At 39.7% G+C, this 17,611-nt stretch overlaps 2 protein-coding genes across 4 annotated transcripts in view; one reads left to right on the top strand and one right to left on the bottom strand.

Moving 5' to 3' along the window:
- Positions 1-523: 523 nt before the first annotated feature.
- On the bottom strand, positions 524-5,943 carry fbp1a (fructose-1,6-bisphosphatase 1a). 2 transcript variants are annotated; one of them, XM_078251394.1, is made up of 7 exons: positions 5,650-5,939; positions 4,440-4,602; positions 3,990-4,082; positions 3,506-3,646; positions 3,282-3,419; positions 2,935-3,054; positions 524-1,258 (listed from the first exon to the last, which is right to left on the bottom strand). In XM_078251394.1, the coding sequence occupies exons 1-7, from the start codon at positions 5,817-5,819 to the stop codon at positions 1,064-1,066; spliced, it is 1,020 nt and encodes a 339-aa protein (XP_078107520.1). In that variant the 5' UTR covers positions 5,820-5,939; the 3' UTR covers positions 524-1,063. The 2 variants fall into 2 exon arrangements, with proteins under 2 accessions (XP_078107520.1, XP_078107522.1); XM_078251396.1 differs by having other exon boundaries at positions 1,226-1,304; positions 5,650-5,943.
- A 2,478-nt stretch (positions 5,944-8,421) lies between these two features.
- kank1a (KN motif and ankyrin repeat domains 1a) overlaps positions 8,422-17,611 on the top strand; it is a 61,280-nt gene continuing 52,090 nt past the window's right edge. The window contains exon 1 of one of the 2 annotated variants that reach the window (XM_078251392.1): positions 8,422-8,664. The gene's annotated coding sequence lies outside the window, so the exon portion shown is untranslated. Of the gene's footprint in view, positions 8,665-15,279; positions 15,388-17,611 lie in introns of those variants that run through there. The other variant, XM_078251391.1, reaches the window with a different exon arrangement.

Here is a 17,611-nt window from a genome sequence, read left to right on the forward strand (position 1 = left end):
TATGTATTCAATATTTTTTATTGCACCTACAACTACCTTAGTTTAAAGGGAGTTTTGACTCAGTAGGTTATGTTTCTGAGATACACGACACTTTAGTGAGAGGGAGAAAGAGTTGTGAGTTTAATATCAAGAGAGTAGAAGCAGACCCAGTCTTTAGAGTGAGTTTTAAATGTCATTAGGTCTCTGTGAGCTTCCACTGACCTTTAGCTTAAAGGTTGACTCCTCTGGATAAAGTATCTCTTAACTTTTGTTGACAGTACATCTTCCGACTTTTACATTTCTAAAAACGCAATGAGTTTATTTTAAGTCGTCTATTTAACTTTTCAAGTATTTGCTTATTCTATTCACATATGTAGAAAGTTGCAAGCTTCTTGGAATACTTAAAAAAAACATTGCATTTCTAACCTTTTAATGTTATATTGACAATGAAACGGCCAATATCAATGACTACACAAAGTACATGTTAGTGAAAAGGTTAGTGAGTTTAAAGATGACACATATTTCAAAATGATGAAAACATGGGTGACTTCTTAGACTCAATTATATTTATTGAGACTTGAAACAACAGTTGTTTACATAATAAAAAGGCATCATGTTTTGTTGCGTAGAGGTTTGTATTTGGTCCTTCACATGACTAGAATGTACTTTCATTCTAATTAAAAGGCACAACTGGAGGTAAACAGGAGGAAAAGTCTTCAGGTTTTGTTTATTTAAGTGCATTTTTAGTCTTTGGTTGTTTTTATATGGAATGTATGCATTTGTGTGCGTAATTGAGCTTATGAGCCACAGTTTTCATGATTCTACTGAACCACCTTCTTTCTATTATCCGTCAGTAGAACGCGCATTGATGGATGGCATTAAAAAGACCTTGGAACTCCAAATTTGGTAATCCAACTAAGAAGATCCCCTGACAGTTTTAAGCTTAGGAAACCATGTTTAAACTCCACAAGACATTATCAAAAAAATACATTTAAATCAAGCTCAAAATGAGGCCAACTTCCAGTTTGGAGATACAAGGTTTTTCGCTGGACAGTGATGATTGTGAGATTGAGTCGGTGCGGTCTCACTTCTTCTTGGCATGTTTCTTGCAGATAGCGATGTACTCCAGGACGTCGTCGGGGGAGCCCATAGCCACAGGAGCCCGCTGGTGGATGCCCTCAGGCTGAATGTCCAGAATGGGCTCGAAGCCGGTGGAGGCCATGCCGCCCGCCTGCTCCATGATGAAGGCCATGGGGTTGCCTTCGTACAGCAGCCGCAGCTTTGAGGAGAGGGGATGGTTAGTTTCTGGTCCTAATGTCAAACTCCTAAACAGGAATATTCCAATTTAAATATTTTTTTTTAGTTTACAAGGTTCTGAATGGCTTAGCATTTTCATACTTAGTCAATCATCTCTCCCTCCGTCTCTCCCTCCTTTACTATTATACTTCTATACTCTACAGTATTACATGTACCAACAGTTAAAAGGATAGGTTCACAAGTTTTCAAGACAGACAAGTGAACATTGAAACAGGTTTTTCTTGCAGTAATTATTTCGCCATCACAAGATCTCTTCCTAATGAGGACATATTACAGCAAGCAAAACCTGTTTCAACTTTCATATGGGAACCTGATTATTGCTTTAACACAGACTTAAAAAAATATGAAGGTATTCTTTAAGACAAAGAAATACAGCGATACAACCATTATAGATCACTGTGGAACAATATGCCCATAAATATTCAATATGGAACTTAACATCTTAAGACTTTCTTACTCTCTTTTGCTTTTATGCATTTTTCTTTGTTGCCTACATTATTTTATTTATTATTTTTTTTGCAGTTTTTGCATTTGTAGCTTGTTGTGAGAAGTGAACCTAATGTTTGTCCTGAGTAAAATAAAAATATAAACTAATATTGCATGGCTTTTACTCAAAACTCAAGGGGTGCCTTTTCCTTCTTTGCCTTTTTTTGTGGTCACTGACTCCAAAGAGCATCTTTGTTTATTGACTGGGACTTGTATACTTAAATTTTTAAAACACTCCTTATCTCTCCGTCTCTTCTCGTCTGCATTACAAGTCAGGTGCTTTCCACCCTTAAAAATGTGACAACATCATGATTGGCTCAGTCTTGCAATCACTGGAAGGATGTGACGGGTGACGAAACGGCATTGTGACACTTTTTAGTTTAGTCTGATGTTACAAGTGACATGAGCAAACTATTTTGATGGAAATCCCATGAAAAAAACAAAACCCAACAATGAAATGATCCCATTAGAGTATCGTCTGTGTATCCAAAGCCTGATTTAGTGTATTCCTCTGTGCTGTAGATCTCTGTTGTTGTCCCAAAAATATTAAAACCATCAATGAGCCACACTGTTGCACTGCGTGACATGTTCCTTCATTATGATGAATATGAACTCTAGTTTATTTTGAGGTGAACCCACATACACTACTGCTGCTGTAAATACTGGCTAGCATACCAAATCCACGGCTGAAGATAGACCAAAGTTCAGTTTATTACAACAATTTACAATTAAACTGTATATTCATCACCTGTATTAAAAAAATGTACGTCTTCAGGAAGTAAGTGCAACAGAGAGGGTTGAGAGGTCAGAAGTACTAAGAGACAGACTATTGCATTGTTGGTTGGGATCTTTTCATTGGATTTAGGGACAATAACAAAAATGTTGATTATCACCAGCCGTATCCTTTAAGCTTGTTCACACGTGCATAAACTACAGGAGGCATTTTAAAAATGTTACTTTAACAATGGAGGTTTATGTCTTTATAGAATACCATATACCATTTTCTATTATTGTATTTACTAAATTTGTACCAGTCGCTTTGCTTTTAAGATGGAACATTTGAAATTTCAGAGAATTTATTAGGCCTTTAAAACTTGTATCTAAAATAGTTTGATATTTGAGGAAGAAGCGGAAAGCAGCATGGGACGTTACCTTTCCTTGGGGGCTCTTCACATTTCCTGGGTATAAAAAGATGCCTCCATACATCAAGGTCCGGTGGACATCTGCCACCATAGAACCAATGTAACGGGCACCGTAAGGCTCACTGCCATCCTACAGTCATTTAAGATGGTGCATTAGTAAGCTACTTAAACCTGCACTGGACAAGATCTACATTTGAAAATACAAACATCTCATCCAAGACTGCAGATAAAAATTCATTGGCATATTTACATTTAAATGTATGTTGATTAATGTCCACTGTCCCCAATTAATAAAAACATACAAAAACATTACTATGATTGAAGCTCTCCCCACACATGTCCTAACATCAGTGTTACCTGAGGGAACTTCTTCTTCTGCAGGTACTCTGTGACAGCGGGGTCAAAGTACTTTGCGTAACCTTCATTCACGCTGTAAATCTTGCCTCGCTTCTTGATCTTCACATCCCGATCAACCAGGATAAATTCTCCAAGTGCCTGATGAGCAAAAAGCAGAAAATGTTAACAACTTCAGCAAAAAAAAAGATTGATGTGAAACACAGAGCCTTCAAGAGAGTACTAACTGGGTCGAGCATGAAGCCGTTGACTCCCTCGCCGGTGGAGATCACCATCATGGTTGCGCTGCCGTAGAGGGCGTAGCCTGCCGCCACAAGGGTCCTGCCGGGCTGCAGGGCGTCCTTCTCACAGGGCTCATCATCTGTGGTCTGAGGGAAACAGTATAAAATATAGCATCATGGACTCCTTCCCTTTTCATTTCAGTGGTGTTTATTATTTATAACAAAAGGAATTGAGGAGTCTAATCGGTCAATAGATAGGAGCTTGTTCACATCTGCAGCTATGATAAAAGTGTTTGTTAAACCTGATTTTTCTTCCTTGCAAATTCATTTCTCACGTGTATTAATTTATTTTAATATCTTACATTGTAACTGCCACTGAATAGATACACTTGGCCTCCGAGGGCTACTGACCATAAAATAACTCTGGGTTTGAGTGGACTTTGGACAAACAAAGACACTTTATCACAGGAATTCTAACTTGTGTTAGTACCTTTTTGTAGATAGCAAAGATGGTTCCGATGGAGACGAGACAGTCGATGTTGGATGAGCCATCCAAAGGGTCAAAGCACACAACGTATTTGCCCTGGAAAAGAAGGAAGAGAGGAGTTGTAAACAAACAAAAGTTACGTTACACATTCAGTGTTACTCACCAAAATGCAGTGTCTGTGTCTGTACATCCTTGGAGGTCAAAAAACATCCTGAATGCATTTTACCTTATCACAAAACATTCGCCTGAAAACCCAAGCCTTTTTTTTTTTTTACTATACCAGTTATATGAGATAAGATACCATGAGGAAAAGAAGTTAGAAAATCAGATGATCCTGTTTTAGTCTGCCAACGGGTCATTCCAAAGATGAGATCCCAAATAAACGAGAGCATGTTTTCCCAACTCAGTGGGGTCTAAAGGAACCTCAAACGTTTCCCCACTGGTCACGCTTACCCTCAATTCTGGCTCTATAATGATGGCATTCTCATTCTCCTCAGACACCAGCACACAGGAGGTAAACGACGACTTGATCATGTTGATGACCAGATCGTTGGACAGAATGTCCAGCTTCTTCACCTGGTCACCGGTCACATTGGTGCTGCCAGCAATGCCAAAACTGAGGAGACATAAAAGATAAAAATGTGTTAGAGGATGAAATGTCATGGAATTGAAAACTGGCACAAAAGGGATGTCACTGATTAAAAATGTCACTTCTCTGTACACACAAAATCACAAGTGTGCAATGACAAATAGAATTTTAATTCAATACCTTTATTCCCGCAGTTTTTGCCATTTATTTATATGTATTTTTATTTTATCAGTTTGTATCAATTTTATGTTGTCTTATTATTTTCTCTGTTTTTGTTCTACATGATGTTATTGATGACATTTTAAAATTATGAAGGTGGAGGCTTCAAATAAGCCCACTGGGATTTTTGCCTCTCCCCGCACTGTACTTGTTTGTTATCTTTGTCACTCTGTTCATTTAAAAAGTGCAAATAAACCTAAATCAACACCTCAGAGATTCAGCTCATTGGTAGATTCTATTTTGTTTTCCTCTGTACATTAACTGAAAAAAAAAGAATATTTAAAACAGCTCTACGGTTTTGTACAGAGATAAGTTTGATTGGAAAAAAAATCATGTAGTCCAGTTAAGAGGAAGGAAGTAAGAAAAAAACTGCACCTGTTGCATGACAATGCATTTGTAAAAACGGTAGTGGTTAGTTGCATCAACCACTGAAGTGAAGTCTAAATCAGAATCAGTCATAAAAGTTTAGCACATGCAAAAGATTTCTGCTCAGGCAAACAACAAATGCAAAAACAACATAATAGACCTATTTAGGGAATAGGTCTATTATTGTAATGTATAGCCTACTGTAAGATGGCATCAGTAATAGAGAGTTAAAGTGGACCAACACATAGTAACAAAATCATATAAAAAAATGCAAAATATTAAAACAGTGAAGACAGAATAAGACAACAATAAGACATGATACAGTAATGAATGGCTTGGTGGTTTCAGGTATGCGCTTCCTGATTGGCACATATAGAACCTGTTTGTGCCAACGTGGATGCATGATGGGACTAAAGGAACTGTGCAAAACCACGTGCTGCTTTATAAACAAAAATGATATATTATACTCAGGGGGGATTGTTTACTCACAGGTGGGCGATCCCAGCTTTGCGCACAGCGCTGGAAATGGCCTTCACCGCCGTGCACAGCGAGTTGAGCAGCGTTGTCAGCTCCCCGGTGCCTTTCGCCTTCCTGCCCTCCTCCATAACGAACCGGGTCACGGTGACCACGTTGGTGTCGAAGGCTGCTTGGTCGGACATGGTTGCAGACGGTCTCCTGCAGCCTGAGAGTAGAAGTTGGAGAAACTGCTGCAGGATTTAAATGCTGTGCAACGCGGAACTGGAGTGGGAGGGGGTGATGACACGAAGGCAATCCAAAGCTGCAGGAGAGGTGTGGCCCCGCTGGAAACACTATACCCCGCTTTGTACAAACTCAACTGGTTAGTGATGAAATGATAATGTTACCAATAGATGGATGTGACAAGAATAATAGACTCTGTGCATGCCTGAATTCAAACTGTCGTTGCGCAAGATGGGTCGTGTACCTACTTTTCAGCAGGTTTGATAGTGTGAATGAACAATTTCATAATTTTTTAGGCTACTTCTGATAATGTGTATTCACATTCTTCTTGCTTTTGAACAGATTTAACTTTTTAGCTTTCAGATTTTTTTTGTCCCAGATCTATCTATCTATCTATCTATCTATCTATCTATCTATCTATCTATCTATCTATCTATCTCTAGCCATCCATCACATAGGCTACATGGGTGCAGGTGCCGATTTGATTAATATTGCGATTTTCATTGATTGATTGATTTGAAGTAGCCTATTGCTTCCTTAAAAAAATAAATGTTAGAGACAATATATCATGAGACATTTCTCATCACATTTGTGGACATTACATGACATTTATTTCATTTGTAAAGAAGTAAGTAGTTTCTGTTTTTTGTCCCAGATCCATCTATCCATCCATCCATCGGTTTCTCTACTGCACATATTTCCTTTGTTGAATTTGGGGCAACTTACAACTTATTATTAGCCTAGAAATCTAGACGCACCCTAGCGGCAGCAAATAATTTGCAGCCAGGGTCAGTCTAGCAACTCTCCGTTGGCTAGCGAGCTGGAAAAACCAAATTCTGGTCAGGCCAATCACATCGTGTATAGAGTCGGTGGGCGGGCTTAACATAAGGACGGCAGAGTTGCGATGTATTAAGAGAACAGTTCTGCGTGAATTCCCTGCTACTTGAAAACAAAGAAGATGGCTGCTGCTACTGGCGAACAGCAGTCTTTCAAATCGACTTTAGACTCTGGAAGACTTGGAGTTAAGCACTGAAGTCATTCTTAAAAAATGAAGATGTGTTCTGATCTAATCTATCAACTAGTGTTGCTCTGGTTGGCTATGAGTGCAGAGGGAATTTGAAAGACAACCGTTTATCCCGCCCCTCGGATTGAGCTCTGCCAATGATGAGTTCCTTGGCTTGTCAGGCTAACTTATTATTGCACTGTAGGCTAACTGTATTTCTGGTCTATTCCATTTTTATTTTATGCATTAATACCTATTTAGGCCTACTTATTGACATCAAATCTGACTTTATTATTTATTCTTAATAGATTTTTTTGTTTTGCTTTTGTTTTTAAATGTAATTTCAAAGTGCTTTTACAGCAATGAAAAATGTCATTAGCACTTAGAGTTTTTTATATACTGCTTCAGGGAATAAAGCTTTATCTTAATCTATATTATAATGTATTAGTTGATTATATTTTGTATTATTAACCTGAATATTCAAAGTAACTTAAATGATCAAATGGGCCTACATGTAATGGAGAAATAAGTACAATATTTGTTATAAAATGTATCATAGTGGAAGTAAAAAGTAGCATAACATGGAAATACTCAAGCAAAGTACAAGTAACTCAAATTTGTACTTATGCAGTGCTTGAGTAAATGTAGCCTACTTTCCACCACTGCTTGTAGTGAAGTTAAACCACAAATAGGCTATACACTTTTTATAAGTAGGCTTATTAAGTAAACATTTTTTTATAAAGAGAAAGTGTCTACAAGAGAATATTATAGCCTACATAAAAAACACAATACAATAATAACAAATCATAAAATAAATGTATACTGTAGGCCTATAATCGTATCACTATACACAGAGTGACATTTTCTAAGGTGTTGAACTTAATCTATATTGCTGTTAAAACAAAACGCCACAAGATGGCGGTCTTGGCCAGTCAACCTCGTTAGGGCTCTTTGCCCTGTCCCAAACACTGAATGAGTGTTGTTTTGGTAGCCTAGAATAAGCATTAGTCTTCTAAATAATCACTTTATAGCTTTACATTTATATTGTATCAGACATTCCAAGACATTAAACAAGCTGAGCAATCTTAGAAACGTTTAAAATAAGACCACAAAGAAAAATCTGCACTTCTATGACACAGAACCACTCATATTAATGCGCCAAACGAAAACCGCCCAGAAGTTCCCAGAACTAGGCCTATATTGTTTCGCGGAAGATAAACAGGTGCGTTAGCTGTCACAAAAAGTCACGAAAGATTTAACTACTAGCTAAGTTACAAACTAAAAATAGTGAATTGTTAGTCAATGAAAGCGGTTAATCTCGACGTCTCGCTGAATGGCTAGATAAAGTGTCGAATATTAACCAGCAGCAGTTAAATATGCTTAGAATTATATTAGTTAACTAAAAGATGGCTAGAGAGTACATTTTCTGGTGGTTTAGCTCCCTGTAGTTCGGATAGTGAAAAGTAGGCCAACCTTGCAGCAGGTAAGCTACACCTGTAGCTCTGAGCGGACTGAGCTGGTCTGGGCGCCGACTGCGCATGACCGCGGGTAAGCAACTTGCTGCTGAGGCGGACCAGTACAAAGAGGCTGCTGCTGCTGCTGCTGCTGCTGCTGCATACGGGACGTACCGTGTGCCACGGGGCTAAAGTAGGCTATAATCTTGTAGAAGTTTGACGATAAGTTACTACCTCAACCGGACGACTTACCCTTCAACAACTTAACCCCAAATGAGGACAATCAGTTGAGTTAACAGAGAGGAGGAGTTGCATGTCCAGAAACAGCGTGTGGAGACTTGGCGTCGGGTAAGTTAAACGCTTTGCGGTCATAGAGAGCTTCTGATATAGGCTATTAACGTTATCGTCCTGAAAGTATTTAAGCTTTTGATGATATTTGTGTACGTATAAAAGCATGCACAAGGCTTTTCTTGGGCAACTTGGATTTGTGTCTTCGATGCACATTCTGGGTCAGGTGGCCCTGCAGCGACCAGACAATCCAATGAAGCGCTGCTGGTTAAGCAGGATTATGTTTAAAGTCATATGGTGTTTGCTGTACCTGCTCGTTTTGGTAATCTGGTGTTTTTAATTTAGGCCAAACAAAGCTTGTTCCCGCCAGACAGGTCTCATGGAAGTGCTGAAAGTATGCTGCATATAACCTATGGGGTTGAACTTTGAGCTCCAAGTGCACGGAAACGTGGTGCGTGCGGAAAAGTATTTTTATTTATTCAAGATTGAACTTGTGAGCCTTATTGTGGTGTCTCATTTGATGATTTTGCTTTTTAAAACAGTTCGCATACACTGACCCATATCTCTCATGTGGTTTTAGTAATCCCTCACCATTATATGACCCATACTGACTCATCTTTGCCATGCATTTAAAAGCTTAAATCAGGATTTGGACGCCCCAAACACCCTCACCTCAAGCCTCTAAAAGAATAATTATTTCCTTTTTAACTATACTCATTTTCATTGTGTCTTTATGGGCTGTTGAAAGGCACTGTCATCAACTTTGAAATGTTCCACAGTGTTGTTGGTCATATCCAGTCTCCAAACCATACAGCAGCATTTATTCTTCTCCTCTTCAGATTTGGCACGCCATTACCTATTTCTTACTGCCAGAGGTTGAAGCAGGCAGATGAAGGCTCTGCTAAAGCATTTTAGGAAAATAATAGTAGGGATATAGACCTGGGTGGTGGTCCCTATTGTGCTGGTGAATTGCTGGGGTCAAATGCAGGGCTCTTCATCTTCTACAGGGCTCTGAGGCTTTCCCACTTTTCTTTAGAGATAAAGCAATTCATTGATATGTCAACGGGAAGAATATGAGCCCTGTGACATCGGTTTAATGAAATTCTTCGGCTTCCAGTGTGGCACTTTTGGCATATCCCTGAATCCATTTGTCTACACTTTTGTATAATAAGAATAGAGATTACAAACAGTGCTTTCATCGAAGGAGACCAAACAAAGCTTTCCTTCAGACATAAAAGTACCAACCTGCCGTGGCTTTGGTGAACCTGGTATTCTTTTGTACAGTCGATTTTAAAATCAATAAATACATTTAGTTTTTACAGGTGTTCACCTCCAATTATGATTCAATCGGTTTAAGACAATTTGTCTGCTTTTTGTTGTATATCAGTCTTAATGTATGCCAATAGTTTATTGTTTTGTTTAGCCATGATAACATTAACATGTAACTCATTACAAAATAATTTAAATACCCATTCTCCTGATCTTGATATGTCATGTAGGTTAGCTAAGTACTTAATAAACTGGCAATTTATGTTTTTTTTTTTTAGCCTGCCGGTCCTCCTGCAGTAGAGCGAAAAAGTTTGTTTTGGACACTGCGTCCAGCAGCTCAGTATTGTTTTGTGCTGCCACCGTGCTACACCGTATACAGGACATTATGTCTTCAACATGTTGTCTGTCTCTGCATGTGTCTGCACATTCTTAAGACTCAATAACTTGAAAACAATACATGGAAAGTCTTTTTACCACCACATCTGAAGACAATGAGTTCAATAAGCCATTTTCTAACATTGCTGACTCCATCTATCTGTTAAAGATTTTCTTTTTACATTCAGACATAGGTGTTACGTTAGTTTTAATAATTAAAATGCTCATTACTGCCACTTAAGGAAAGTATTTCTTAGAGCTAATTAATGCTCTGTTTATTAGCATAAACGCATCACATTGATTTTAGTGTGTGGGCAGCGTATGCATCTCTTGCTTATTTTACTGACATTTCTGAGCTTGTTCGTACTGTAACACGCTTAGTGTTAAATGTGTACATTGTGCATGTCCTCCAGCAACACCCAGAGCATTCCACAGCCTCTCACTGGTTTCCCCTTAACACATAAGCAGATCGGGTGGAAGCACAGCCTGGCGTCGGTTGGTACATCAGGCTTAGCGGCGCTCTGTGTACACATCATCAGGGTTGGTCAGTCAGCCTTTGTGGACATATGGCAGAGGTCTCTCAATTAACACCTTAGTGAGACGACCCTTCTGTCCACATGATCAAAGCTGGGCCTCTGCTGCTCAGACGTGTCACCCCCTTCAGCCTCCACCTCCCTGTGATTATGACTCCCATCCTTCCAGTGTTTTGTTGAGAGAAAATGACTTCCACTCCACTGCCTCGTCTGAGCGGGTTGCACGCCAAATCTGGCCCTGCTTTTCTTGCAGCTGAGCAGTTTTTGTGGAATACTTGCCGTGGTGTTTTCTCTATAATTTTATGTGGCGGGGGTGCTGGGTTGTAATTTTAGTTTTGGTCGAAAACATGTGCATGCTTCTGTCCCATTTGTGCTTCTCTTGCATGTTTTAGTGCTTAAAATACCTTTTTTCTTTGGCTGCTTTAAGCTGTTTTATTCTGTACTCCACTCTTACTGGTGTTAGTGTTTGACTGGGAAGGTGAAGGGAGTTGTTACAGCTGTTCAGATCTTAAGTGTGGGATGAAGACCTACATGAGCCTCAGGGACTGCCCTGTTATTACAAGATCAAACCTACATTGAATAGTTGATCTACTGAAACGAATCATTAGAGCTCCCCTGCAAAAACCAAACCTCACTGAGAATTGTAATAAACAAAGTAGGCTACATAGTTGATGAAAGCTAAATCTGTGAAGATTCAGATTAGATTGTACATAAGTAGCCTCTAGTTATAAACCTGCAAAAGCTAAAACAACAAGGCCAGCACATCAGATTTTACATGGAGAATAAAAAGAAGAAAAAAAAAGCAAAGTTTCAGGGAATCCTCCTAAAAGATTTCCAGGGCCCTGGGGCAGCTGCCAGGCCACAACTCCGCACTGTTTGCAAATTTGCAAGGAAGTCATTATTGGAGTGATCAAAGCTTTGGCAGAACTGCTTGAAAATCGTTTTAAATCGGTGCTTGCTGGAGTTTAGAGGCTTAACGAGAGTCAGAGATGGATTGGGAGACATTTGTGTTGGCGTTTTCATTCTCATTGATCACAAATAGTAAATGGAATAGAAATATTATACAAACATTTGAGTGACAGTGTGTAATTTTGATGTAAAGGTCAGATGTGGAGCTTATTTTGAGTTATGGCAGTGTGTAAACATCAATTTGAATGCTTGATCACTGGACATTGTTCACATAGAAAAATCGTTCAAAAGGTTTCCCATTCTTTGACTTGTAATGTAAAGTTTGTGTAAGGTCCTACATAGTACAGATGCTCAGCCCACACTTAAGTCCAAAGAAATCTCAACATGCACGTTAACTAGTTCACAACCAGCATTGTTGGGGAGATTATGTAACGGACAATATTTTGGTCGGGACAACCAGCAGAAACTCCAGGAAGTTACTTGTCCCAGCCAAGAAATAGTGTGGCAGATAACCCGTAAAGCAGAGATTTATCATTTTCAACTACATGTTTTCGCATGTTAATTGCGTGTTAATTAGTGAGTTTTATAGGTGCTGTTAGGCAGATTTTGTTGTGCCAGGCTAAACGTTTCCCTCTGTTTCCAGTCATTATGCTGAACTAAGATACCTGGCTTCTGGCTGTAGCATCACATTTACACAGAGTACAGACATGTGAGTTGTATCAATCTTTTCATCTTATAGAGGAGACACACCAGCCCGATAATCGGCCGTCGGACCGTCTGGCGAGGTCGGTGACTCGAGTCTGTTCGGCGTGTCCCGTGCCGTCGTCCGTCCGAGGAGCCGTCGGCCTTCGTTTGGGCCGACCCGACATGTTCAGTCTGGAGACAGGGCAGTCGGGACTCGCCTGGAAATGGGGAGCGGATATGCCGCTCAAAATCTGATGAAAATCTTTTAAACTGACCTTTTGTTGATCTGAAATGAAGAAAGATTCAGAAACTGCATGGTCTATTTCTCGCTTAAAATGTTTTCAGAAACACGTTTCGGTGAACTATTTTAGTACAATATGAGATCGTATTCTGAACAAGCCGCCATGACAGACTGGCTGTGAATTGCCGGAGAAAAAAAGAACCACGTGGCGCGTTCGTCCAATCAGCTGCCGGTTTTCATTTTCGAAATAATCAGACTGTTAATGGAAACAATACAGAGCAGCGCCGCCTGCTGCTATGGAGACGTATTATGTTTCGCGCACGCACGTATGCTTAAGTCAGCGTCGCCTCAGTGTGTTCTGAGGCACGTTTTGGACCTCGGGGAGCCGACTGGTTGGTGTGTCAGGGCCTTTACTCTCAGCAAGTTAACAGAATAAGTGTATTTTCATCCACCCACAGGGCCGCTATGTGGTTATAGACTTGTATGATGTTGTTAGTGTAATATCGTGTAATACAATAAGACAAACCAAAAAAACTACTCTACTTTCACTCTGGTTTGTTAAATGGGTCTGGTGCTTCTTTGTGTCCAAAAATGGCTTACTCAGAGAAAGCTATCATCTTGCTGGTAGACTTGATAACCTCTTTTGCCTTTAAGGCCTGGAGAGCTGAAGTCCCCGTCAGTGGCATCTGTTGAGGTCGTGGACGTTGTGCAAAACTCTAAGCTCACAAACTGTCGCATTAAATATCACAATATTCTTGACTGTAATGATCCCTCCTTGTGACCTGGATAGGAATATATGCGAAGATCTAGACGTTTTAACCATTTAGAGAATTCTCAGATGATTCAGTACTGCATGCTTCAACTTGTGTTTGAGATTTCTGTTGAAAGGAATATTGTCAGGGTGAACATGAATGAGGGAAGGTATTTTTTCTGTGTAGTCAGGATTAAAACCTAGCTAAACCTTGACGTGTGTTTCACAAAGATGTTTTGTTTCCTGGTATGTTAATCCCTTTTTCTTTCATTCATGCCTCCTCCCAGACATCATGTGCTCTTTGCATCAGAGTCAATCGATTGGGATAATTGGAAATCTGCCCTTTGCAAATGAATTTAGTTTAAATGAGGATTTCTTTTTGTTTCTCTTGAGTCATTTCCCCAACTTTTGCATACCTGATACCTTTTAATACCTACGAAGTTGTTTGGATAGTAGATATTATTTTGACCTGCCTTTCATAAAAAAACAATGGCTGGAAAACACTTAACCAAACTCTCTGGCATGTGGTTTATCCAACATGTTAACACAAAATACTTACCGACATTGGACCGGATGTAATTACTGTGTGTTGGAATTGTACAGATTACAGCTGCATGATATGAGGAAAATATGCCAGTGTATTGCAATAACGATATTACTTGCAATAAATAAACCGATATTAGAGTGTACTCAGTTCTGCCTTTCTGCTGCTTTTAGTATACTGCTAAAATACAACAAATAGCTTGTTGAATTAAAAAAATGACAGGAATAATTTACATACAACATACTTTTATAGAGCAAATTGAACATTTACTTGAACACCAAAGGCAACTATAAAGAAGGGATAGTTACATTTTAAAGTGCAGTTTTCTAGTGTTACTCTTTCAACTAACTGGAAAAAAAGATGAATTGTGCAGACCTAGTCACAGACCTAGTCACAATCAGCAATTTGTATTTACAAAACTTCCGCAGCTGCCTATATCCGAAGGAAGTGTCAGTTGAGTAGAAGCTGAGTTTTCCCTCAGCTTATTATCTCTTCAGAACTACTTGTGAATACAAGGTAAGTCGTCGGAAAAAGGGAGTAGTGAAAGATCCCGCCCGGTTCTTGTACGCTAAGCAGGACAATGCAGGTGCAAAAAGAATTCAGGGCTCAATTGATACTGTGATAATCCCTCAGCTATGCAGGCATGCACAGACTCTGCCTGTCAAGTTGAAGCCTTACACAGGAAATCTGATTCAATTTAGGCAGAACTCTTATCAGGAGAGCTAAACAGCCGTAAACGGGTGGCATACTCAAATTGTTTACCAAAAGTACCATGTTCTGTTGCAGCAGAAATTCACCTGAGTTTTATTTAATTAAACATGGGTGCATTACCAAGACCGAGATTCTGTTTTGTTTTGTTTTTTCTTTCAAAAGGTGCTCAGTCTGGCTTCAACCAGTCTGAATTGGTCAAAACGCGCAAGAGATGTAAGAGACAAAGATTACTCTGGATAGAGCGCTCACCTTCTGCTGTTGGGTTGAGAATGTGATGGTTTGATTAATCAGCTTGTGTATATCATTTGAGCCTATACGTAGGTGAATCTGTGGTGCCTTTTTTAATTGAAAGAGTAGACATAATACCCAAGGGCTAATGGAAACGCCCACAATTCCTCCACACTTTCATTATCCTCCACACCACAGATAGAGCTGTTGAATTTGTCTCCTGCCAGGGATGCCACTGTTTACGGCTGAGAGAACCCCAGAGTCTCGGCCCACTGGTCACCAGGCTGCTCACGTTACAGTCTCCCTCACTGGCTGGTATTGTCAGGTTACTGTGTGTGTGTTTGGTGTCTGAGCGGCTGTGTTGTGATTGGCCCGTGCTCTGCCATGTGAGACAGCGTCGGGTGACGTCTCCATGTTAATCCCCAATTTCTCTCTGGGATGTTTTCTCTCTAGTTGTACTGGGAGCTGTCTGCGTGAGGTGCAGCTGAGGGGAAATGCATTCACACAATAACTTTGAGACTTTTAAGACGTGAGGAGGGTGAGTGCAAAGTGTGTTTTGAAGTCAACGGTTGCTAATACAATTGTTGCATTGTTTTCTGTAGATGTCTACATTTTGAGAGCTTTGTCTCCATGCAGAAGATAACAAACTTCCAGAGAACCCAGGAAAAAAAATGCATGTATTGCATCTAAATGGTGTGCCATTGTTTCTTCTTTCATAAGATTATCAAGTAGCTTTTTCTGCAGTTGTAGGGTTTTACTCATACTAGCTTGTTAAATGGAATAACATCAAACTTGCTGTTAGTATTGTTCCGACTTTGTATAATGTTGGGGAAAATACTGATGAGCCAGAGCCACATCAGAATACCTGTGGGATGGTGTGAACTTTTTTTTTTGGGGGGGGGGGCGGGCTGTCTGTTTTGTCTATAGCTGCTACTTTTCACATTCCCAGTGAAGATCCAGTCACTCTGACCGTATTGCTGGCTGGGGCTCCACCTCTTTGCCTATGCAAAAATGACTATATTGTGGCCTTTTTAAACAAACACTGGCCGATATTACTTGTTCTGTTGGGGCTTTCACACCTGACCTGTTTGTTATGGTTCAAGCAAAACTCTGGAGTGTTTGCCTTGTTGGTTCAGTGTGTTCAGACTGGTGGTAAAGCTGTCAGTTGAGCTCTAGTTTTGACAAAACGGCCAGACCAAGAGACACCTTTTTCATGTGGCCTCAGTCTGTTCCCAAGTAGACTCTGGTGCTGTTTGTTTGTGGCAGGAAAGCAAAATGGACCAACCACAGGATTTTATGATGGTAGATATATGATTTTAGCTGGAGCTCAGAAGCTAAACTACAATTATAAACCACAAGACACCTCCTTTTCATCCTGTTTCTACCTGTTCGTTATTATCCATAACGTGTGGTTGAACTGCAATTTGGACAATAAAAAAAGCTCATACTTTTATTTCTTTGACACCAGTCCATATGACTTCATGTTTACTCCTCTCGGTTTGCTTGTGAAAAGTCAGTGTTAACAAAAAACGGACCAGAAATAAAAGTTGGTCGGGACCAAATGACCCAAACTAAAAGGTTGTGATAGTGACCTGAGACCAATCCAGTAACCAGTTTATCACAGAAGTAGTAGTACTGATAAAGACCGATGCCTCTCATCCTGAGAAGTTGTGCTTTAACGCACCGCATACGTAAGCTGACCACGAACACGTCCATAGGTTCTGCAGATACATGAGACGAAAGAAACTTGCTCAGTAGTCTGTGTCCTAAGAATCTCCAGCCATGCTAGCGGTTTTGTGAGGCAGTGCTTTGAGCTAAATGCTAACGTCGGCATGTTACAATGCTCACCGTGACGATGCTTATCAAGCAACCGCTAACGGGTCTCTTGGTGTGTACTGGGTTATGCAGTGGTCATGTTATATCAGATTTACAGTAATTGCAAGCTGCCAACTAGGGCAGAAAGTCTACGTCCTTGTGGAAATTGTGGTAATCATGACATTTTAATTCTACTTTAGGGCTGGGCAATATATTGATATTATATTTCGATATGAGGCTAGATAGCGTCTTAAATTTTGGATATCGTAATATCCTAATATGACACAAGTGTTGTCTTTTCCTGGTTTTAAAGGCTGCATTACAGTAGAGTAGAGATGTTTCGATACCAGTATCGGCTCCGATACTGCCTAAAACGTTGGTATCGGGAAGTACTGGAGTTTATGCACCGATCCGATACCGCGTAATAAAGCCCTAAAGAAAAAATACGTTAAAGTAGTTTATTTATGTTCTTTTTCCGTTAAAACTGACATCTGTCAAACTGCAGAATAAAAGAACGTTCTGTGGCATTCATGTTTCACAAAGAGTTTATCTTGAGCCAGACCGACAACAAAGATAGAAATAATATCACATCCATACAGGGATAGTAGTATACAGTTCTTAAAACATAATAAAATATATGACACACAGGTATTGGATCGGTACTCGGTATCGGCCGATACGCAAGTTCAGGTATCAGAATCGGTATCGGGAAGCAAAAAATGGTATCGGACCATCTCTACAGTAGAGTGATGTAATTTTCTGAACACACCACACTGTTCTAGCTGTTCCATTATTTGCCTTTATCCACATAGTTGTTATATCAACAAAACTGATGATTATTTATCAAAAATATCATTGTGTGCGTATTTTGTGAAAGCACCAATTGTCAACCCTACAATATCGCCACAGTATAGATATTGAGGTATTTGGTCAAAAAATATCGGGAT

The sequence above is a fragment of the Sander vitreus genome, chromosome 5, assembly GCF_031162955.1.
Source record: "Sander vitreus isolate 19-12246 chromosome 5, sanVit1, whole genome shotgun sequence".
Classification (NCBI taxonomy): domain Eukaryota; kingdom Metazoa; phylum Chordata; class Actinopteri; order Perciformes; family Percidae; genus Sander; species Sander vitreus.

Excerpts from the sequence above, each read along its gene's own strand:
- fbp1a (XM_078251394.1), bottom strand. The coding sequence starts at position 5,819 with ATGTCCGACCAAGCAGCCTTCGACACCAACGTGGTCACCGTGACCCGG. Across the intron at positions 3,420-3,505 it reads ACGGCTTCATGCTCGACCCA|GCACTTGGAGAATTTATCCT; the intron begins GTTAGTACTCTC and ends TTTGCTCATCAG. Across the intron at positions 1,259-2,934 it reads TGAAGAGCCCCCAAGGAAAG|CTGCGGCTGCTGTACGAAGG; the intron begins GTAACGTCCCAT and ends CTCTCCTCAAAG.